At 41.9% G+C, this 19,923-nt stretch overlaps 1 protein-coding gene across 8 annotated transcripts in view; it reads right to left on the bottom strand.

Moving 5' to 3' along the window:
- Nucleotides 1-19,923, bottom strand: part of TBXAS1 (thromboxane A synthase 1) — a 266,052-nt gene that overhangs the window by 176,876 nt on the left and 69,253 nt on the right. For all 8 annotated transcript variants that reach the window (XM_080558646.1, XM_080558644.1, XM_080558643.1 and 5 more), the window contains one exon: nt 2,892-2,985. In XM_080558646.1, coding sequence (XP_080414772.1) covers nt 2,892-2,985 — 94 coding nt within the window. The remainder of the gene's footprint in view (nt 1-2,891; nt 2,986-19,923) is intronic.

Below are 19,923 nucleotides of genomic sequence, written 5' to 3' on the forward strand. Positions count from 1 at the left end.
TCCCCTTAACTTTCAGCACTTCCCCTTCTTTTCTGAGACACTACATTACAGCATCTCTTATTTTGGGCATTTCTCAGGCAATATATTTTCTTGGAGAAAAATAACTCTTTCAAGAAAAATCTCATGGAGAAAACACTTTCTCATTTAAAATACATTTGAAAGTTTATTAAAAAAGAAAAAGGAAAGAACAGCCCAGCACTATTGGTCAAATCTTGCTTGCACTGTTCATTCATTTTCAGACACACTTATGGAATAATAATGACAGCAAAGAGAATGATGAGGCCTGATGTTCTGTTCACATATACAGTGCAGTAAAATGAGAACCTCCACTAATATCAGTAGAACTGATTTACACCCATGTAAGCAAGGGAGAAAGCAAGCAAATCCTTGAATTTATGCCATTAGAAGCTGAAAAAATGCTGCTTACTCCTACAATTTTTTCAATACCTTTTGATGTTTTATGTTTTTTTTCCTTAAAATCCCCGGGTCTGTGATTTACTCAATTATATCAGATGGACTCACTTTCCTTCTCCATTTTTTTCCCCTTAAATTTCTAGCAATTATGAAAGCCCAAAACCACGAGATGAGCATACTCTTTGGCCTGGAAGAACATATTTTTGAAGTGTTTTGATTTCTAAGTCTCATTCTCACACAGAGGTTTTCAACCCGTGTTGATTTGTAGTTCAAATTCAACACTGGAAATGTACAAGTTCCATGTATGCAGATTCCTGTACAGCACATGAGAAGTCATTCCTCTTAGCCACCATTCATGAACTCCTCTGACATAAATGGTTCAAGGGCTGAAAGACCCTTTTAGTGGGATTGTGGCTTGTGTTTTTCGATGCACAACATTGCTGATAATGCACAGAGCAAGAAGGAGCTGCTCTATTTAAAAGAGAAGACCCTTTAAATATCCAGTTCAGTGAAAAGACGTGTCTGCATGAACGTGCAAGAACTTCTTAACATTATAGATGTAGTTTTGCTACTTCCTAAAACAAACAAACAAACAAAAAAACAAACAAACAAAAAAAACCTGCTGCTCTTGCACCACTGGCAGCTAAATCCCTAAAGTCCCTAAAACCTATTCCAGTCCTGACGAAGGTGAGAGGGAGCTCCTAGCTCTCCCCTGCTGGGGAAGGGAGGGAACATGGAAGCTGTCCTCTACTGCCTGCAGTGAGAGCACTTGTAACTTGAAAGTGCTCTAGTCACGAACATCCAGCAATATAAGAGCAGCCCTCCTCTTACCAGCACATTGCTATGGGCACTAATTCGAAGAAAGCAGCCACAGGAGCAGATCCAGAGAACATGGTAAAACGTGAGAGAAGAAAGAAAGAAAAATTACGAAGAGTTTGGACTCATCCCTGCCTGTTCCTATTGACTATAAGACTATAGACAGGACAGACAGCGAAACCTTGTAGTGCTGGACATACAGCCTGGTGGGGCTTGTGTTCCTGCAGTGCTTAACTGCTTAAAAACTCTGGCTGAAATTCTTATTTCTTGGTACTGCAAGACATAGTTTCATGGCTACCTTTACTTATTTTCTCCCCAGAAGTTACTAAAATTATGTCCATTTTCTTCCTCAGCCTGCTTTATGCAAGTTCTATAAATGCAACACCGGTAATGAAATTTGCCTAGCAGATCACAGATAATAGTTTTCAGAAACTTTCTACTCATACAGTAAGTATTACAGGGTAAACCTATCCACAGCATATCAAAATAATTTAGTCTCTAGGCAGCTTTTCCTACAGCAAGTGTTAGCAGGTAACTAACGATAAGAGGATTTTGTCAGCAAAGACCTACAGAACAAGTCACTTCATGCCATCCAGCTGAATTCAAACCAGAACAATCAGGGTGAACTGGTCCATATTCCATACAATCAGCATCTGCTGTATCTTAAAGTCAAACTGTCAATCCTTTTCAAATGAACCAAGAGCAAATAAGTCCACCTTTTATGCTATTTTCTAAACGAAATCAGATGTACATGTAAAACCGGTATTTAAATGGGTTTTACCTAGTAATGAGTCAGATATTGACGGAACAATCACCATGAAAACCAAGGTAAGAAGCACTACAATCGCATTAATAATTCAAATCTCAGCATGGATATTGATGACTATGCACTTAAAAGAGGATATTGGGCTGTAGCTGGAGTTAGCCCAGATTTCCTGAAAAGTTGTTGGAACATAACAGAGACACACTTGGGAGATTTTACTGTAAGAGTCCAACCAGAGAAATGGCAGCTCCTCATTATTAACATAACCTGGTCAATCAGAAGCTTTATAAAAGTTGAGCAAGGAACAAAAAACACCAGCACGAACAGGCTGACAGAAGGTGAAGGGTGGGAAGAGCGAGTGAATTAAATCCGATGGCAGAATCCCCAGTACTTCCCCTCCCAGTCCGGGATGGCAACATTTGGGGCACAGAACAACAGCATTCAGTGGTAGCCAATTCCAGTTACTGCTTAGGACCAAGCAATGCTACAAGCTTTAAAATAAATGTGTACCATCAGCAAAAACACAAACAAATAGAAAGGTCGTGCAAGCCAAAACCACTCAGAACAAACCAGTTGGGGCTAGTTATCGTAATCTGCTCTATTCACATAACTAAGTTTGTTTCACTGAGGGCATGAACTTTCTTGGAAAAGCTCAAGTAATTAACTGCAGGAGCTTATGCATTTTCTTTCCCCTCAAGTTTATTTTACCCTGAAATTAGTGCTGCTTGCACACAACTCTCTACAAATTCACTCAAAGAACTGAGTTTTACTTGTTTTTTCCAGAGGAGGACGCTTAAAGGGATGGTACTACTGAAGTGTAGGATCCTTTTCAATCCCTCCTACCTCGTATCCAAAATTCCCAACATTTTGGATAAACACAAATAAAACGCTTCCTTACCTCCCGGAAGAAGAGCAGGTTTCCAATGAAAGGAAGAGGTGGAGGATGTCTGATCCCTACTTTGCTTAGTTTGGAGAAGGCAGAGGTGGAGTACCTGGAAAAAATAAAGTAGTAAGTTAATTTTGGACCTTGTTAGGATAAGACTTCCCACAGTAACTGGTTCAGGTGGCTTCCCTGGGTTCAGATAGGGAGAAGACGCTTTCTGTATTGGCCAAACAGAACCATCAGTGAGGTGGCACTGCTCAGCCACAGGAGCAAACACAAAGCACTGGTGCTTCTGAGAGGACAGAAGAACAAAGAGACTCAAACACAGGCCCGCTAACTGGGCAGTGGAAATGGAGAGCTGCTCGTCTTCCCCAGGAGGTCGTGTGTGCATCAGAAGCAACTCGCTAAATCTACATGCGGTTACGAGATTGAAACGGGCATTTGGGTTCCAACCGTTGTGGCACAGCTGGGAAAGAAGCAAGACAGATCTTCACATGATTATTTTCTTTTTCTTCTATCACCACTACCTATACAGATCACAGAACAGGAATTCAAACTAGTCGCAGTTGTGAGTGAGCCAAGACACTGTCAGTGTTTTCAAGTCAAGCCTAGTATTTGGGCCAGATATGCTGATTAAGTGATTTTCCAGCTGCCAGTCAGCAAATTAAACAAAGATAAAAAATACATGGAAACAAAACCCAGACTCAAAAGCTTTGTGCATCCCTTGTTTCAGATGAAATTGTGGCATGTTGGCAGGGACAATACTGGGTGGGGGAGGAAACAACCCCATAGCCCTTTTACCCCCTCTCCTCCTTTCTTAATACATACCATGGGTTTAAGTCAATGGACTTCAGGTGGTGAAACCTGGAAGAACAGGAGCTAACAGCAGCAGTTTTGATTAGCCAAAGACACAATAATACTGATTATTATTACATTGAACACTATCACCAGGAGGACCAGGGCAAAAGATCATTGACATTAATAAAGGCTGTCTCTTGATTAGCATCCCAGCTCAGAGCAATAACAATTTTAAAGAACCTTCCCAGTTGCCCCTGCTTACTGCATGATGTTTCGATGTCTGGGGCAATTTTGTTACATGTGAACTACACTTTTTTGAGAGGAAAACGAGAAGAAAGTGAACTTGAGGCTCTGCTCTCATACTTTATCTATTAACAGGGCAGTTCTGAACTAACTAGTGGTCCTTCAGCTTTGAACCGCAAGCACGGTGAGACTGTTTGGTCCTGGAGATCAAATTAAATCTAACCCAAAGTAAAAATCATGAACTGCATATAGTGTAGGTATAGGGGTCATGATGTCAGCTGCCTTAGACTGCTGAGCCTGCAATTCATCTGAATTGCATAAGAGACATAGCCAGAAGCAGTGCCCTGGGATCCCAGTGAGCTGACTCCCCCTTAAGCCCAGCTGACAGTCTTGATGACTCCAAAGACCGTGCTTAACCCACTGCTATGACTTGGACAAGTCTGCTTTCAGATCCCATAAGCTACATAACACCTCATTTGAAACACCTTACATGATGCAGGCAGGAACGTCTCGGCTTAATTAAATGGGCAAATAGTGCACAATTCTTGTGGGACAGGGAACATGGGGGAGAAAAAGAGTCAGTGGCAGAAAAAGGCCCTTCCCTTCAGCAGGTGGGAAAAGATGCTGCTGTGAAGTGAAATATAGGAAATTAAGAGTATTAAATCTCACGTGACCAGCAAAACAGAACAGGACTTGCGTATCTAGTTAGCAGCTTTTTGTACTTCTGTTTCTTGAGATTTCCTGAAGCACAGTACCTATTCTCTTAATGGCTTTTCTTTTGTGAAGATACTTTACAAAAATTATAATCAGAAGATACAGATCTGAATATATTTAAATATCAGCAACGTGCTTCCTATGTGGCAATACGAACCTTCCCAAACACAAACCCTCTAAATAGAAGTGATGTCTCTATGCAGGAGTACTATTTCAGTATCACAGGGTATTGTGGGAAAAAAAGGCACAGAAGTCAAAATTTATTACACATTTTATATATATTATTGACTTTTTGGCTGCATAACTGCTTTAAAAAAATAAGGTTTGTTTGCTTGTTTTTTTAAAAGCTGAAATAGCTAATATTCTTTGGGAAGAAAAAAAAAATTTAACTTCAAAATGACAAACAGCCTACATGATACATTTTCTTCCCCAAAGAGAGGATTTTTTTTTTGCTGCTGTTTGAAATCTGCCTAAAATGTCTTTGTGTCACAGCAAAGACCTCATCTTCTGTATGTAAACAGTGGAAGAGATGAAAATCTCTCTCAATGGAAACCAGTCAATTTTGCAGCATTTTCTGCTGGATGTTTTTACTGTGGAATACATGACAGGTTACAAAACAGCAGCCAGAGCTGCAACCAACTTCTAATTTCACTGTAGACTGGACACTGTAGACCCCAGATCTTCTTGTACTGCAGGCTCAAACAGTCTTACACAGCACAATTAATTGATGTGATCACCAAATATTTCAGAAGGAGCAAAATTAATGAGTATAGTGCTCGAAACTCGGCACCCAGGTTCATAAGACAAGAGCACACCTGGACTCCGTGGACTATTTATGCTTAGATGAGCAGTTCATCTTCGTTAGCTTCTGAACTTTATTGGCAGCTCCATACCAATAATTTGCTTTCCTTTTTCCTCCTAAGAGTTTTTTCTCTGGTACTTTTCATTCAGCTACATTTGAAGTAGGTTTTCAAAACGTAGAGGAACATGGTTTACAATGAGATGGGAAACGAGCACTGTAGTCACTGAAGCATACCAACAAATGGACAGGGTCAGCAATAAAAATAAAATAAAATAAATCTCATCAATAAACACATATAGCTCTGTATCTCTGATTTCATTCCAGTTCTGGTACTGTTGAAATGCCTGTAGTTTTGCAGAGAAGAGCATACAAGTGCTTCAGGACTGACCATGTTGCATGCACGGAAGATGGAATATTTAGAATTACAAAGGTAATCTTGACTTTAGCCATTTCTAACATAACAGCTTATGTTCTGCAACCTTAATCATCACTTTAAGAGCTTCTCCCCCACCCCCCACCTCTGCAATATTTCAGCTCATGCCTACCAACTGGAGGGTGGGAGGAGGGAGAGGAAGGGGTGTTCTGGAGTTCATTAAAAAAGTAATTACGAATTAAAAAAAAATCTGTCCTGTGTAACACACAATGAACACCAGCAATGCATGCCTCTGACAGCTTCATGGCACAAACCTTTGCCTCTTCAGCCAGAAGCATCTGATAACTGGAACAGGCTAATTTATGTGATTCAGCTACTCAGCACACCCATGACACACACTTGGCCAGTAGCTTGCAGAGTTGTGCGCTAAGTAGTGCCGGGGAACACAGTGGCCACGTTTTGTTGCTGAGAAGGGGAGATGGGCCAGAAGATGAAGAGTGTGAACAGGCAGAATTGTCTTGCAGGTAGGCACACTATATTCATCTCGAGAAGCTGACATCTAAATGAAACGGTTCTCAATCTGCCTTATCACCAGCAGGAGGTCTTATTTCTCATCTGCTACTTAATGCACTTCTGTGTTAATTTATCCCCCCCGATTTATCTGATAGCAGGCAACTTCCAAAATAAAAAATGCTGTTTCTGTGTGTGCACACTAAGGATAGAAGTCTATTGATCAGACTAGCAAACAGAAAGGACAATGTTAAAAACTACTGGCCTTTCCCTAGGCTGAAGAGTATTTATAAGGAAAATGAAAGAAAAAAAAAAGACATACACAGCTATATTATTGCTAAAAAAAATACATTTCCACCTTTCATCTTAAATACTACCTGCGGTTCTGATACTTCATCTCAAAGAATCTAGAAATAGAAGAGATATTGGGACATGACCAAAATGTCCAAAGATACAGAACAACTTCTCTACAAGGAATAAATATCTAGATTATAATATTAACCTTGGAAAAAGAAGCAACTGATGCTGCATGACAAATACATATAAAATCCTGCATGGCTTAGAGAAGATAAATAAAGAATTATTACTCATCATTGCTAAAAATAACTAACTAAATAAAAAAGCCACGCACAACAAATAAATGTTCAGGTGGCAGGATTAAAACGAAGCACTTTTCCAAATAATCAATATTCTAACTATGGAACTCCTTGCTACAGGATGTTGTCTATTCTAGATGCTTAAAAAGCTTCAAAAAGTGATTAAATTAATGGAAGGAAAATCAGCAGGTATTTAATTCATGAATTTAACAAATGTAAAAGAGAGACATGGAAAAAGATTAAAGGGAAGGAGAGAAAAAATTATTTTCATAAGCAGGGAACTAGTCTGTAGGCTCCCAATGGCAGCATGAGATTAGACTGCTACAAAGCCTAACAAACAAAACTTCAGACACTTCAAGTTTTCTAAAGAAGATGGGAGGAAGAAGACTTTGTGCAAAGAGGGGCATAATAAAGGTAAGACTCTGATGGCAACAGTATTGACTGGACAACCTACCACATTTTCACTCAGAGAAACACACCCTAATATTTACACATGTAGGGCTTCCTGCACCTATTAATTTAAAACCCTGGCATCATATGTTGAATGAAGTGACAACACATCAAAAGGAACCAGAGGAACAGCAGTAATGAGGTGGATCAATAAACAATTCAATAACTCTTTGAAGACATTCAAATGGCCTCTCAGAGCTAGATGATCTCTGTGCAGATTAAACATAACTGTTAAAAGAAAGCTGGCATGCCAAATACATTCCTGTAGGCCTGCAAGGCTGACTTAAGCCATCTGAAACACGAACTTCCCGCCACGAGACACCATGCAAAAAACGAGAAGGAATCCAAACCAACAGCTAATTAACATAAGTTGCGATGGATATATGTGACAGAACTAGCTATCTGCCACACCAGTCCAGTACTGATCACTACTGAAAGAAAAAGTATTATGCAGTCTACCATTAACTGCAATCAATTCGTACAGCAGATAACATTCACAAGTTGCCAAATCTGCATCACAGAGTTCAACATACCACTGAAATCACCCCAAATCCCTCTCTCAATAGAAAGTGCGTCATTCCTTCTGCATCTAAGTAATGCACGTCCTAATAATATCTGAAAGCTATAAACTAGGACACTCAGAGAGAAGGAAAAAAAAAAGTAATGTTTTTTAATCTTTTGGGGAGCTGGGAGGTGTGTTATTTTGGAAGACTGAGTAGGAAAACAAAGCATTTTGCTGAAATAATGGAAAACATTCCTGCCAAGTAAGACATAATCATGCATTTTTCACCTATTTGCCTCTATTTATGTATACCCACACTAGGTCCCAGTTAACACTGGGATGTACTTTTGCTCAAAGTAGTGATAATACACAAAATAATGGTAGCCTCCCAAACATTACAGTGATGGCTCGTATAAAATATATAAGCCTTCCTGGGAGCCCTGCCTAGAAAGCAGTCTCACCAAAGCACTGATATCATCCCTGGTCTCACTACAGAGTTGAAATTTCTGCTCTTAGTTCTCTCTGGGAATTTTTGCATTATGAATACTGCAGCACAATCACTGGAGAGCTGCCATCACACAAGTCTTTCTTCTCTTCTGATACTCAGGACACATAAGACAGAAAATCATGATTTGGTCCAACAGAGGAACACACAGAACACGTGTCTTGAAAGCAGGTATTCCAGGGAGTATTCCAGCCAAGGCAGATACCACCTCGGGTTATTACCTCCAGCAGCTGAACTCACAGAATAAAAAGTCAGCCAGCCAACCCCAGAACATAAGTAAGTCTTGAAGCACTCTCTCCCAAAGCTGATGGAAAACTGAGGAAAGGAATACTCTCTTATAACCTGTTCTATTAACCTTGGTCAAAGGCTAACAAATTGCCCTTTACTGTTACCTATCGCTAGCTCTGGTGGAAATGAAGGTTTCTGCTGAGAAGTGCACTTGGATGTTTGACTACTATTAAGAAAAAAGAATATTCACAAGCACAGTTTTAGTATATTCTTGAGATAAGCTTCAAAAGAGACTTTAGCCAGTTTTGGATAAGGCTGAGTACTGCAATTTCATTTTCAAGCTCAAAAAATATATACTTTTTAAACTATGAGTTTGTGGGACAGTAATACCAGTTCCAGAGATAATGAGAACTTCCATATAATGCTTGCTCTCCTTAATCACTTGTTTGCACTCCCAGTGTTTGCATTTTGAAATAATTGCACAAGTATAAGACAGACATTATGCACACTTGCACCATCTGCCTCCACAGGGGCAGATGTTTTCCAGCTGCGAAACGTAAATGACCATAGGATTATTATTCCTGGTGCATTAGCAAGTGCTTTAATGAAATAATGTGCAGGAAAGGCCAAATTATATGCCCAATATCACATTTATCCCTCATCTATCTGCTAACAATCATTTTTTAATCCATACTGTTCTGGTCTGCTGAACAATTCTTTTAGTGTCTCTTATAATAAGAGAACCGATAGGCTCAAGGGACTAGTTGTAATAAGGCTGCAGGTTGTCACAGTGCGTTTAAAGTTTGGGGGGTTGCTTTGGTTTCAAAAATAAAAATATAGCAGTGAATCAAAGCCAAATAAATAAATACAAACAAACAAAAAAGCCCATACAGAAAAGCAAGATGCTTCACCATGCTCTGGAGTAGCCCTGGAAGAGACAGATGGTCCGTACAGCAGGCCAGTGACAGTATTTCATCACCTCTCTCAGAGTGCAGCCCCTTCATACTGGGCAGCAACTTTCCCAAATAAAGAGCAAATGAACGAGTCATAAATCCACAGTTTCAGCCTTTCACAGTGGGCTCAACAGCAGCTGGGTTCCTTGCACTCTTACATCTCTGTGGTATCCCTGTGAAGGGAGGTGCGACCTACATCCTGCTCTGGGCACGAAGCAGGAGTGTCCACAGCAGTTGTGAAGTTTCCTGAGTATGGGGAACCATACAAAAGGTCCACAGGGAGCCTGGGGCAGAGCTGAGTCCTCATGTCACAGCCCACTGCCTTACCTGCAGGACTAGCCTTCCTTTTGCTCCCCAGGATGACTGGCACCATCTCTCCTCCCTCTTCAATTTCCTTTTCCCACCTTTTCTTCACACAGATACCGTGTGGCATGCATGAGTACCACCTCCAGGCCAGAAGTGCTCTTGCTTCAGCCATGAAGACTGAAGTTTGCACAAACAAGGGTGGTGTTACAAACATGATTTTCAGAAATGAGTAAAATTTCATAAATTTTTTCCTCCCTCCCCACATATCTTAATTTTGTAATTAGGCATCTTAATTACATAATTAAAAGGACAAGAAGTTTCAGCTTAATTAGCCTTGCTAATTGTTATGCAAGGTCCTTTCCTCATGATGTAACTCCATGTGCAGACAACACGGCACATGTTGCTGTGCGCACCACAACCCTTCCTACATACCAGGAATAATGGTAAGGACAAAGGATGTAGTTTCATGTTTAAACAGAGGGAGGAAAGCCTGCTTGGGAGCCTGATCACTTCAGGTTTTCAGAGCCACACAGTAAGCACTCGCTAGGCCTCTGACCCACTACTTCATAGGGTCAGACATGGTCTGCAGCGCTACGGTGGCTGCGTTCCTGAAACATTACCTAGCACACACATCAAGCGGCGACACAGCACGCAGGCAAAGCCAAGTCGTATTCCCAATAGCACACTCGTACCTCAGCTGTCACTTTCAAATCCATGCTCTTCTGGTCTATCAGACAACTCTCTTGACGTCTGTTGCTGTTGTCAGGGAACTGGTTTTAGAGTTCAGGTGCGGTACCGCATTCCTCAAGAGCCACAGGATGTGCAGAGCCACTCAGTGCCGTTAACAACAAGCTGGCACGAGGGCTGCACAGGAGAGGTGAAGGACAAAACTGCTTCAAGAGGATCAATGCTTCCCAGTGCTTCTAGGCCTGAGAGGGCTTATTTGACTGAAGACGAGGTGAGGAACGCAGTCCTTCCTCCCTTTTCTAGACCAGCCTGTTGGCATGCACCAAAACAGACAAGGTGGTTCTGGAACAAACCTCTAGGCATCTTCCCCCTTTGTAATCTCAAATAAGCGGCTCTGACTGACTGCAGGGACAATTCACCTCCCTTCAGACTGTTCTGGATAAATGCAGACAGACCTCATGATTATACTGCACTTGAAATAATTTTTTAAACTTATTTATTAAAGTTAACGTCAGTGGGGCACCACCCATTCTGTGCATGGAACATTGCAGAGGTCCTGCCGAGCAGAAACGGATGTGATCAGGGAGCCAGAGATCATTTCAAAATGTGCAGAGTGCCTGAATTAATGGTCCACAGCCCAACTTGGTTCCGTCATTTCCTAACTTTTGTGTGCTTGACTTTACAACCTCCATAATTTGCCTTTAATGCAATTTTCTCTATGCAAGTTCTCAAGTTTTTAAAAAGCTCATTAAAAATCCATCACATTGCATCACTTTGCATCCCCAGGGGTCATCAAAAGACCCTAGGACTGCAGCAGAGGCCTCTGCCAAGTGAGTGAATGGCAGAGCTGACAGAAGAAGCGGGTTGTCCTTCATGTGAGGGAGCTGCAAGGCACAGCCTGCCACAGGGTCTCACCAATACTTCCTCAGGGAGAAAGAGCAGCAAAATTGAAGCGTTTCCCAACTGATCTCTGCCTAACACAGTCCTGCATTCTTCCATCTCGTCCATTTATCCTCCTCCATGCAGCTCTTTGCCTAGTTTCTCCTTCCCTAGACCCATTCTTGCCAGACCACTTGCACAAGTCCCCTCCTTTCTCATCATATTGACATTCACTTTACTCAACCTTTCCCTCCTCCCCAGCCACACTGCAAACAGGTGATGGGCGAGCGGAGGGGAAAAGGGCTGGCTGAGAGGTGAGACAGGCACATGGTTTGCAGTTTTTGTGCCCAAGCCTCACTAATGCTATTGCACAGGGAATCAGCTACAGACAAGTCTTTTCTGAGTTCTTGTAGTTGGAGCAAGCTGAGCTGCTCGCAGGGAGTGCCTGCCTGGTCAACCCTCTGCACAAAGGGTAGGAATATGCTTAGCAAAGACAGAACCAGAAATATTAGCTTAACATTATAAATAGGTAAAGAGCAAGATTTCAATGAATGTGTGATAACTGCAGTTTTTGAAGGCTTCCAATTAACCCAAATATGCATGAGAAAGGCAAAGGGTACATCCACTGACACAAAAAACACCTGCTCCCACCAAATATTGCACACCTGTATCAAAGCATGGGGAAACTAATATAAGAGCCAAAAAAGACCTCTAAGATGTATAAAGTAAACCCAGAAAAATACCCAAAATGAAACAAGCAAAAAAAACATTTTCTTAAGCCTCCCTGTCAGAAATGATGGAGCTCATTTTAACTGAGATTTTTCAATAATTCCACCTAAGACACCAGCCCTAGAAAACTTCAAGCCCAGTTGGTCAGCGTTTGATAAAGCAACAGACAATTGAAGAATAGAGTTGTATAATGGGAGCATCATACAACCTTAATTTGTGGTGCTCTCAGATCCACTTATAAATAAGTATGCCAGATTAGAAATAAAGGAAGTGCTGGCTCAGACCAAGAGCTCACATAAAAATCTCAGCTCATTGTTAGTTATTTTACGCAAGTTATAATCCATTATAGTAGAGGGTGACAATGACAATGTTGTCTGACCTTTAATTACAGGAAAGATGTTATAATACCATACATTACCAGACAGTCTAAGATAAAATTGAAATTAATATTGGAGCCACTGCCTGCTCCCCAGGTCTTGAGAACTGGGAATACTCTGATGCTACAAGGAGAAAGGTTGCCTCTGGTTTTCTTTTCTTGCCCAGATTTTCATTCCTCCTCTTCTTCCCTTTTTCTTTATTCTCAAAGACATCACAACGATTAAAGTACATTTTTTCCCTCCACTTTATTTCCAAACCATGCAGATACAAAGGAGGCACAAACACCTCTGTAGGAGTGAACCCATGGCCTGGAAGGTGGCTGAAGCAGCCGCATTAAGCAGCATAGAAGGAGCCACTGGAAAATGAGAATGCTTCAGGGAACAAATGTTAATCTACTACGTCATGAAATAGACCCAGAGCTCGCAGCGAAGCCCCAGAACTAAGCAAGAGAAGCTACCACACACATATCTAAAAAGTGCAAGTCTAGAGATTTGTATTTTGCTGCATGATTTAATACCACTAGAATTAAAGTGACGAGTGTCTGGAGCTCCCTTAGTGAAAAGCAGAAAGGCATTGTGGTCACCAAAAAACAATATAATTAATTCCTGGACGGAGGAAGAGGTGATCCTTCCATCCTCCTGAACACACAAACAGTAAGTGGAATTTTGGAAGTTGGGTTCAAAGGCTTGTGGAAATACAAACACACACACACACAAATAACTCCAGCCTCCTCTTTGCACCTTAGTCATGCCTCCACGAGGTACCTATGGGCTGACAAAAGTTGAGCCCACGTGAAGGAAGAATAGCTCAGTCATTCTCATAGCATGAACTCATCATGTAAGAGATAATGTGAATAGGAGCAAGGTGTATGCGCAAATATTATTGCCTACATCATCATCAGCAGAATACCTTTTAGCAACTGTAGGCATGAGACAGGAAAAACAGCGAAACTATTTTAATTGACTTTTAGTGTGCTTGAAGAGGCAGTCACCATCCCCAGCCTGCGCAAGCTATCGTGGGCCACTAGCCAAGGCTGATAACTACTACTACAAAACAGAAGGTAGTTGAACCAATGCCAAACAAAGCCAAAGGAAAAGCAGAATTTCAAACAGACTGGATGAAAGGATCACAGAAAGCAAACTTAAGGAGATACTCTGAACTCAAAAAACAGCCAAAAAAAAAAAAAAGTGAACTCAAGCATTGCTCCCAAGTACCATCCAGATTAAAAGCAGAACAAAAGCATCCAAGGTTTCCTAGAACTCTGAATCACCCATTCAAACTACAAGGCAACTGAGCAACTGAGTAGAGGCAGGAATAGCAACACTGGGTATGCACAAACTGTTAAACCTAGAACAGCATGGACTGAAAGGTATTTTCCTTCTTTAATCATTGAAAAATGCAGCAGCATTGTGCATTACTTGTAAAAGAGCTGGCTGGACTGTTCAGACAGAAGTGTACTTTATAAGCTGATATGTTCCTCTCTGGGCTGGTGGTTATAAAAAAAATGCTTGTTGCACATTATCTCATCTTCTGACTGCACTTTGAAGTCCATTCTGTCCATCCCTCCATGACACAGACAAGCTCCAACCCTTAAGAATAATTCTCTTAACTTTAAAGAAACCTTTGTTCAAGTCAGATAATTTTCATGTACAGGCTGACATGGAAATGGTTTTCCTGGAACAGAGTTGATTTGCGTTGCTTGGCGTCACAGCACATGACAGCTTACTCCACAGTCCGTTCATCTGGATCATCCATAATCCACACGGTAACAGTCCTCTTTTCCATGAAGCAGTTGTGCACATGACAGGAAGAGCTAATTTTAATGAAGTGTCTTTGCTCGCGTATCAGTCATGTTCTTTCTTGAACTGTTTATCTGGCAGGCTGGTGGATGCAATTTGTAACCATTGCTCTCGGCTAACAAAGGAAAGTCCATTACTGTTGCCTGTTCCTTCGACTCTTGGGTCTTTAACATATGACAGGCCCTTGCACAAGTAATGTACCATAGGAATGCATTACAGATACACACACATACAGCATTTCTCAAAGGACCCACTACTGCACTCCTGTCCCAGCTCACCTTCTCTCCGTTATTTAAATGGCCTCTAATGCTCCTGGCACACAAAAGCAAAAAGCTTCAACACCTCAACGGCAAGTTCACTGAGATGGTGACCATCTTTCCATTACACTACACAGCCTTCATGTGCACAGCGAAGCCCTGATCGTTGACAGGGGTTCCTAGCTCCTTCTAAAGTGAAAACGATAAATAAATCATCGTCACGGGGTCCCCTAATGGGAAGGGAAGTCTGCATACTATCAGCCAATTACTTTTTAACTACCACCACAGACTAAAATTCCAGAGGGAGGTAACGATAGTGAGTCATTACTGTGAACGATTCACCTTCAAACAGAGGCAAGAGGACAGCTGAAGCCTGGAGAAGCCAGTTTTCTTCACCCTCCCTGCAAGAGCCCAGGTGCAGATCAGATATTTTCCAGAGGCAGAACAAAGAAACTAGAGGCTTTAAAAGAGGTTAAGAAGTTGAAAAAAATAACAGGACCAACAAGAGACTTGAGATCTAGAACAGAAGAGCACAGGAGCAAGGCCCAATACAAACTACAGAAATCCTGGCAGGAAGAGAGGCTCTTGTTGAGAGAAAGGAAAGGCAGAGTTTCAGAAGTCACACACTGGACAGGGGATGCAGGATCCTCACCACTACCTCACCACACCTCAGATAAGGTATAGACTCAGATACCAGGGAATAGGTTCAGTAATTATTACAGTTGTGTATTTTTAGCGCTAACTAAAACAATGATTATTTTTATGCTCATTTCAGACCTCTTTTGTTATTTCCAGCTTCAGTTTGTCTCCAAGGAGCTAACCATAAACACGAAGCTAGAGGCCTGGAGACAAATACGTACACTTACTGCTGGGGATTTTGAGTTTGGGGCCTCTCCTAAGTGAGCCAGGCTGAAAGATCCGGTCACAGCAAAAAGGCAATGGGTTACAAGCTTTGAACTGGATGAGTATGAAAAAAGACACTGAGGAGAAAGTATTAGCACAATCCACTCAAACCAAGTGAAGTGTAGAAGTACACAGCGTACCATGTGCCCAGTGAGGTAAACTGGAAAATAGTGACCCTCACTGGCCACTGCTAGAGCTCCGGGAACTCTTTAATATTAAAGCTTATCTTCAAAGCAGTAAGTGAAACAGTGGCTGCAATGTAAACGCCTGGCAAAGACGATGGATTCCTATGATGGCATACCACACCACATAATGGCTCTTTTATTTAGCTATTCCTAGTTTAGTTGCAGAGTAGGTAACTCATGCTAGCCTACTTTTGATTCAAGAAACCATATTTTTATATTAATGTATACATCCATATATGTACATCCATACACACACCCACACACTGTAACTGCTCAATTCCCCACAGAACGAAATGAGTATTTAACTGCTTTGTGTGTCTTGCTTGCTGTTTGTTTTCCACATGGGATTCTGTACATCATGCTTTCCTGCATGCTGAGCATCCACCTTTCACATATCCCTTGAAGGTGTATCTGCAGCAGAGGTGAGCTGTGATGACATTCTGCTACCGTGCACTCACACTGGCACCCTTCAGAAAGGGCTCTTCTCCTCCCCCCCCGGGAAGCTGCCCTGCTGAACAACGCTCAAGGAAAACCTCACATGCAAAGCTGAAGATTTTCTACACTAGTCCTAGTAGTTGCTGTTAGTTTTGTTCTGTTCCCTTCATTTGGCTCTCTGCTGCAGAACCTGGTCCCCTCACAATCTCTTTTATTTCACAACCATGCAAAGGTCCAGAACCCTCCCATGACCACCACTCTAGCTCAGTGACCTCTCAGTTGGTGTAATATCTCTCTGCCCTCAAGAGAAAATAGAAAAAGATAAACTCTAAGGATTCTCAGAAAGGGAAAGAGGAAAATGGAAGTATGTGAGGAAGAAAGCAAGTGGCTGCCTACGCAAAGTGGTTTATGAGACTGATTGGTTTCACTTTTGCACCTACAGCTATCTGTGTCTGAACAAACAACATTTTGAGTGTTTCTTAAACAGATGCAATAGGAAAGTTAGAATTTGTAACTGAGGAAAGCACAATGTAGCATCCTAATGAAGGTGAACAGTCTGAAAATTAAATAGCCTCACATAACTTATATCTAAAAAAATGGCTAAGATTCTCTATGCTAAGAATACTGAATTTAACATATCCCAGAACACTTCGAGTATTAGAAGGATTGCCAGCATAATCCCAAAACATAAAGGGACAGGAGAAAAGCAGAGGTAACAAGTCAATTAGCTTGACAACATCCCTACATAAAATAGTGGAACTATCAATTTGGGATGCCATCAACAAGGAATTAGAGGAAAGATGAAAACTTTAATTAATGCCTTTTAGTATTATCAGACAAGTCTTTCATTTTGGGTTGTTTTTGGGGGGGGAGCAGGGATACAGCTATGGTTGATAAATATAACCCTTTCAATAGAGTTAATTTGGGTTAGTCCAGTGCACTAGAAGCACTAGACCACTTAAATCTTGCCTAAAAGACCTCACACTACATGGAGAACTAATATGATACTAGATTAGACCAACTAAAAACTGGCTAAATTCTTGGCCACAAAACATAGCTGATAACCACAAGGTATTTATCAGAAGGTGCCTCAGCAGCATGACTTGCAGGGATAGTTTCCCATTCACTAATAAAAGGAATCATGAATTACAGCTATTATAAATCTGACCCCAGATTTTCTGTGCCAAGGGACATGTCCAGCAGGCTCTCTGTCATCCTTCTGCTGCAAAGCCGTTGGAGTGGCCATGGGACTTGATAATTGGAAATTTGTCCTGCCATTTATTTGATAACTGTTGGGTGTTATACACCACCAGCAACAGTTCTGCTCACTTTAACTTCAGGAATCCCATCCTCACCATGATATTTATAGGGGAACAATTCAGCCAGCAGGTCACCTATTAGACTTGGGCTGCAGGAGACAGTTGAGGCAACCCAAAGTGCTTGCTTGAAAGAGCAGACTGCTGAAAAGCGTTTCCCTTCCCTCTACCACCCACCTCCACGTATCCCCTCCTGCTGCTTTCCCTGTGTCCATCTGATCCTTGCCTGAGCTGACGCAACCAAGCCTGATCAGCAAGCCTGAGCTGATCAGCAAACAAAACTGGCAAAAATGAACTTCTTTTGCTGGTGGTATTGTATCTAGAAGAAAAGAAAAGGGTGCCCATGTAGTTAGCCAGACAGGTCCACTGAACGGTCAAGTGAATGCCAGAGTCAGCACCAGACAGGGGTGATGGGAAGGGGAATATCCCTTCTGGCAGCAGCAAGCCATGAGGTCAGCTCAGTTACTGTGTGAAATGTTTCCCTTAGACACCGCGTCTCTAAAGCTCTTTCCTGGCAAAGTTAACACTGACACAACGATTGGTAGGACGGCACAGAGCAACAAGGACAGGCTGCAACTACAGAAGAGGGAAATGAAGTCATCTGGCAACCTGGCGATACATCTAGGAAGCAGAAACACAGATCATACTTCCAGCACTGAAAGAAGCTGGAGCCTACAAAGACTTAAGCAGAGAAGTGCTTTGGGAGCGAGCAGCTTTCCATCCTCCCTGACAAAGCCAAAACAAATGCATGGAGCTCGGTACAGCCATTACAGAAACATAACCTTGAATTAACCTTGAATTAAGATGACATGTCTTGGGTTGCATTAAGATTAAAGCAATTAACCAGGGGAGCTAGGGGACTCACTGTTGCTTTCAGCTTTTAGAAGACTGCCTTTTTTCTGTCCTTAAAATAAAAAAATAAGAAAAAAGAAAAAAAAAAGCCCCACCACACACCATATCTAACAACAGGACTTCCCCTAGCAAGTCTGAAGGAAAACAGCCTGAATACACAGGAAGTCAGACTAGATGGATGCCTAGCTCATTCTGGTCTATAAATAAACAAGTGATTAACTATCACTCTAGTTGTTGCTTGCTATCGATGGAAGAGGGACTATTTCCCTCCTTCTCCATCAGGGAGGGATTTGTGCTACCAATACAAATCAGTGATAAAATCACGGAACTGGCCCCTTCCACACCAATGCAGTTACACAAGTAAAGACAGCAACAAAAAAGCTGCTGGTTAGAAACTGGCAACTGCTTATCTACGAAGACAAATACATTGCCTCTTTAAATGGGAGACTAAGCAGAGATACCAAGGAAGCTAACGATTAGCAAAGCAGCACCAGACATGTTTAGGCTTTTATGAACTGAAAGGTTTATTAGGATCAAGCGCTTGACTTTTATTTTAGTACCTTACCCTACAATGTAGTTTCATTAAACATGTTTTAGAGTATAGAGCCTTCCATCTGTGGACCTTATTAAAAGGGCACAAGCACAAACAGATGCACAACCACAACACCGCTACCATTTGGAACTTTATAGCACATCACTGCAGGATTTTCTACAAGCCTCTGGACAGAGAGAAGAGTACATGTGGACATGCGAGTAGCTGTAAAGGATGCTTTCCAATCCACAGCTTCTGCCAACAATCTGAAGCATCTTTTAAGAAAGGAGGGGGAAAAAGTGAAACAAACAAACAAACAAAAAAAAAAACAACCTTACCCTTTCAGAATCTCTGCACCCAAAAAGACTCACTTATAAGTACTGTACTTTCTAAAAGACACACTGATGTGAAGAACTTCTACCCAAGTCCCCTCTCCAACACAAACTGAGAAGCAACTCATTTTCCAATCTACTCCTAACCGCCAGACTTGGAAAAGTACTTTCTCAACTTCCAAATGCCAGCACCCAGAGGAGACCATGTATCCATCAGCAGCTGTGCCTGCCATGGTTTACCACTCAGTGAGGTGCAGGCAGGCAGGATTATTTATTCCATTAGTAACAGACGATGAAACTGAGACTTTCTACTATGAGCAGGACACCTGTGGGCTTAGACCTCCTGAAAATGAAGGTTTTGTCGTTATTCTTCTTTCCTGACAGATCAGAGCCAGAAGAAGAGTTGCCATTTTGAATCTGAAACAAGTCTACTTGAACGGAGTCATAGCACTTGAGAAAGGAAAAGAAAAAGATTTTGACAGCGGGACTTGGTGGTGGGACAAAATTTGGGGACTGGGCTATCAGGAGTGCTTGGGACTGAGCTCAGGCAGGGAGGATTTCACAGCTGCAGCTGCTGACACCTTGGCAGAAGGGTAGCTGTGCCTTGTACCTGTGCCTGGCTGGCAAAGCACCGCAGGGAACAGCGGGGCCGTGACTCAGAGGCCCTTGTGAAACACCAGCGGACCAGTCAGCCCGGGCTACCGCTGCTCCTATTGTTCCTCCAGCAAGTTGTGGCTGGTGAGAACACAGGTTGCACGTCTCTAAAGCCTGTGGTGGTGGTTT

This window comes from Anser brachyrhynchus, assembly GCF_964034855.1.
Source record: "Anser brachyrhynchus genome assembly, chromosome: 1".
NCBI classification, from domain to species: Eukaryota; Metazoa; Chordata; class Aves; order Anseriformes; family Anatidae; genus Anser; species Anser brachyrhynchus.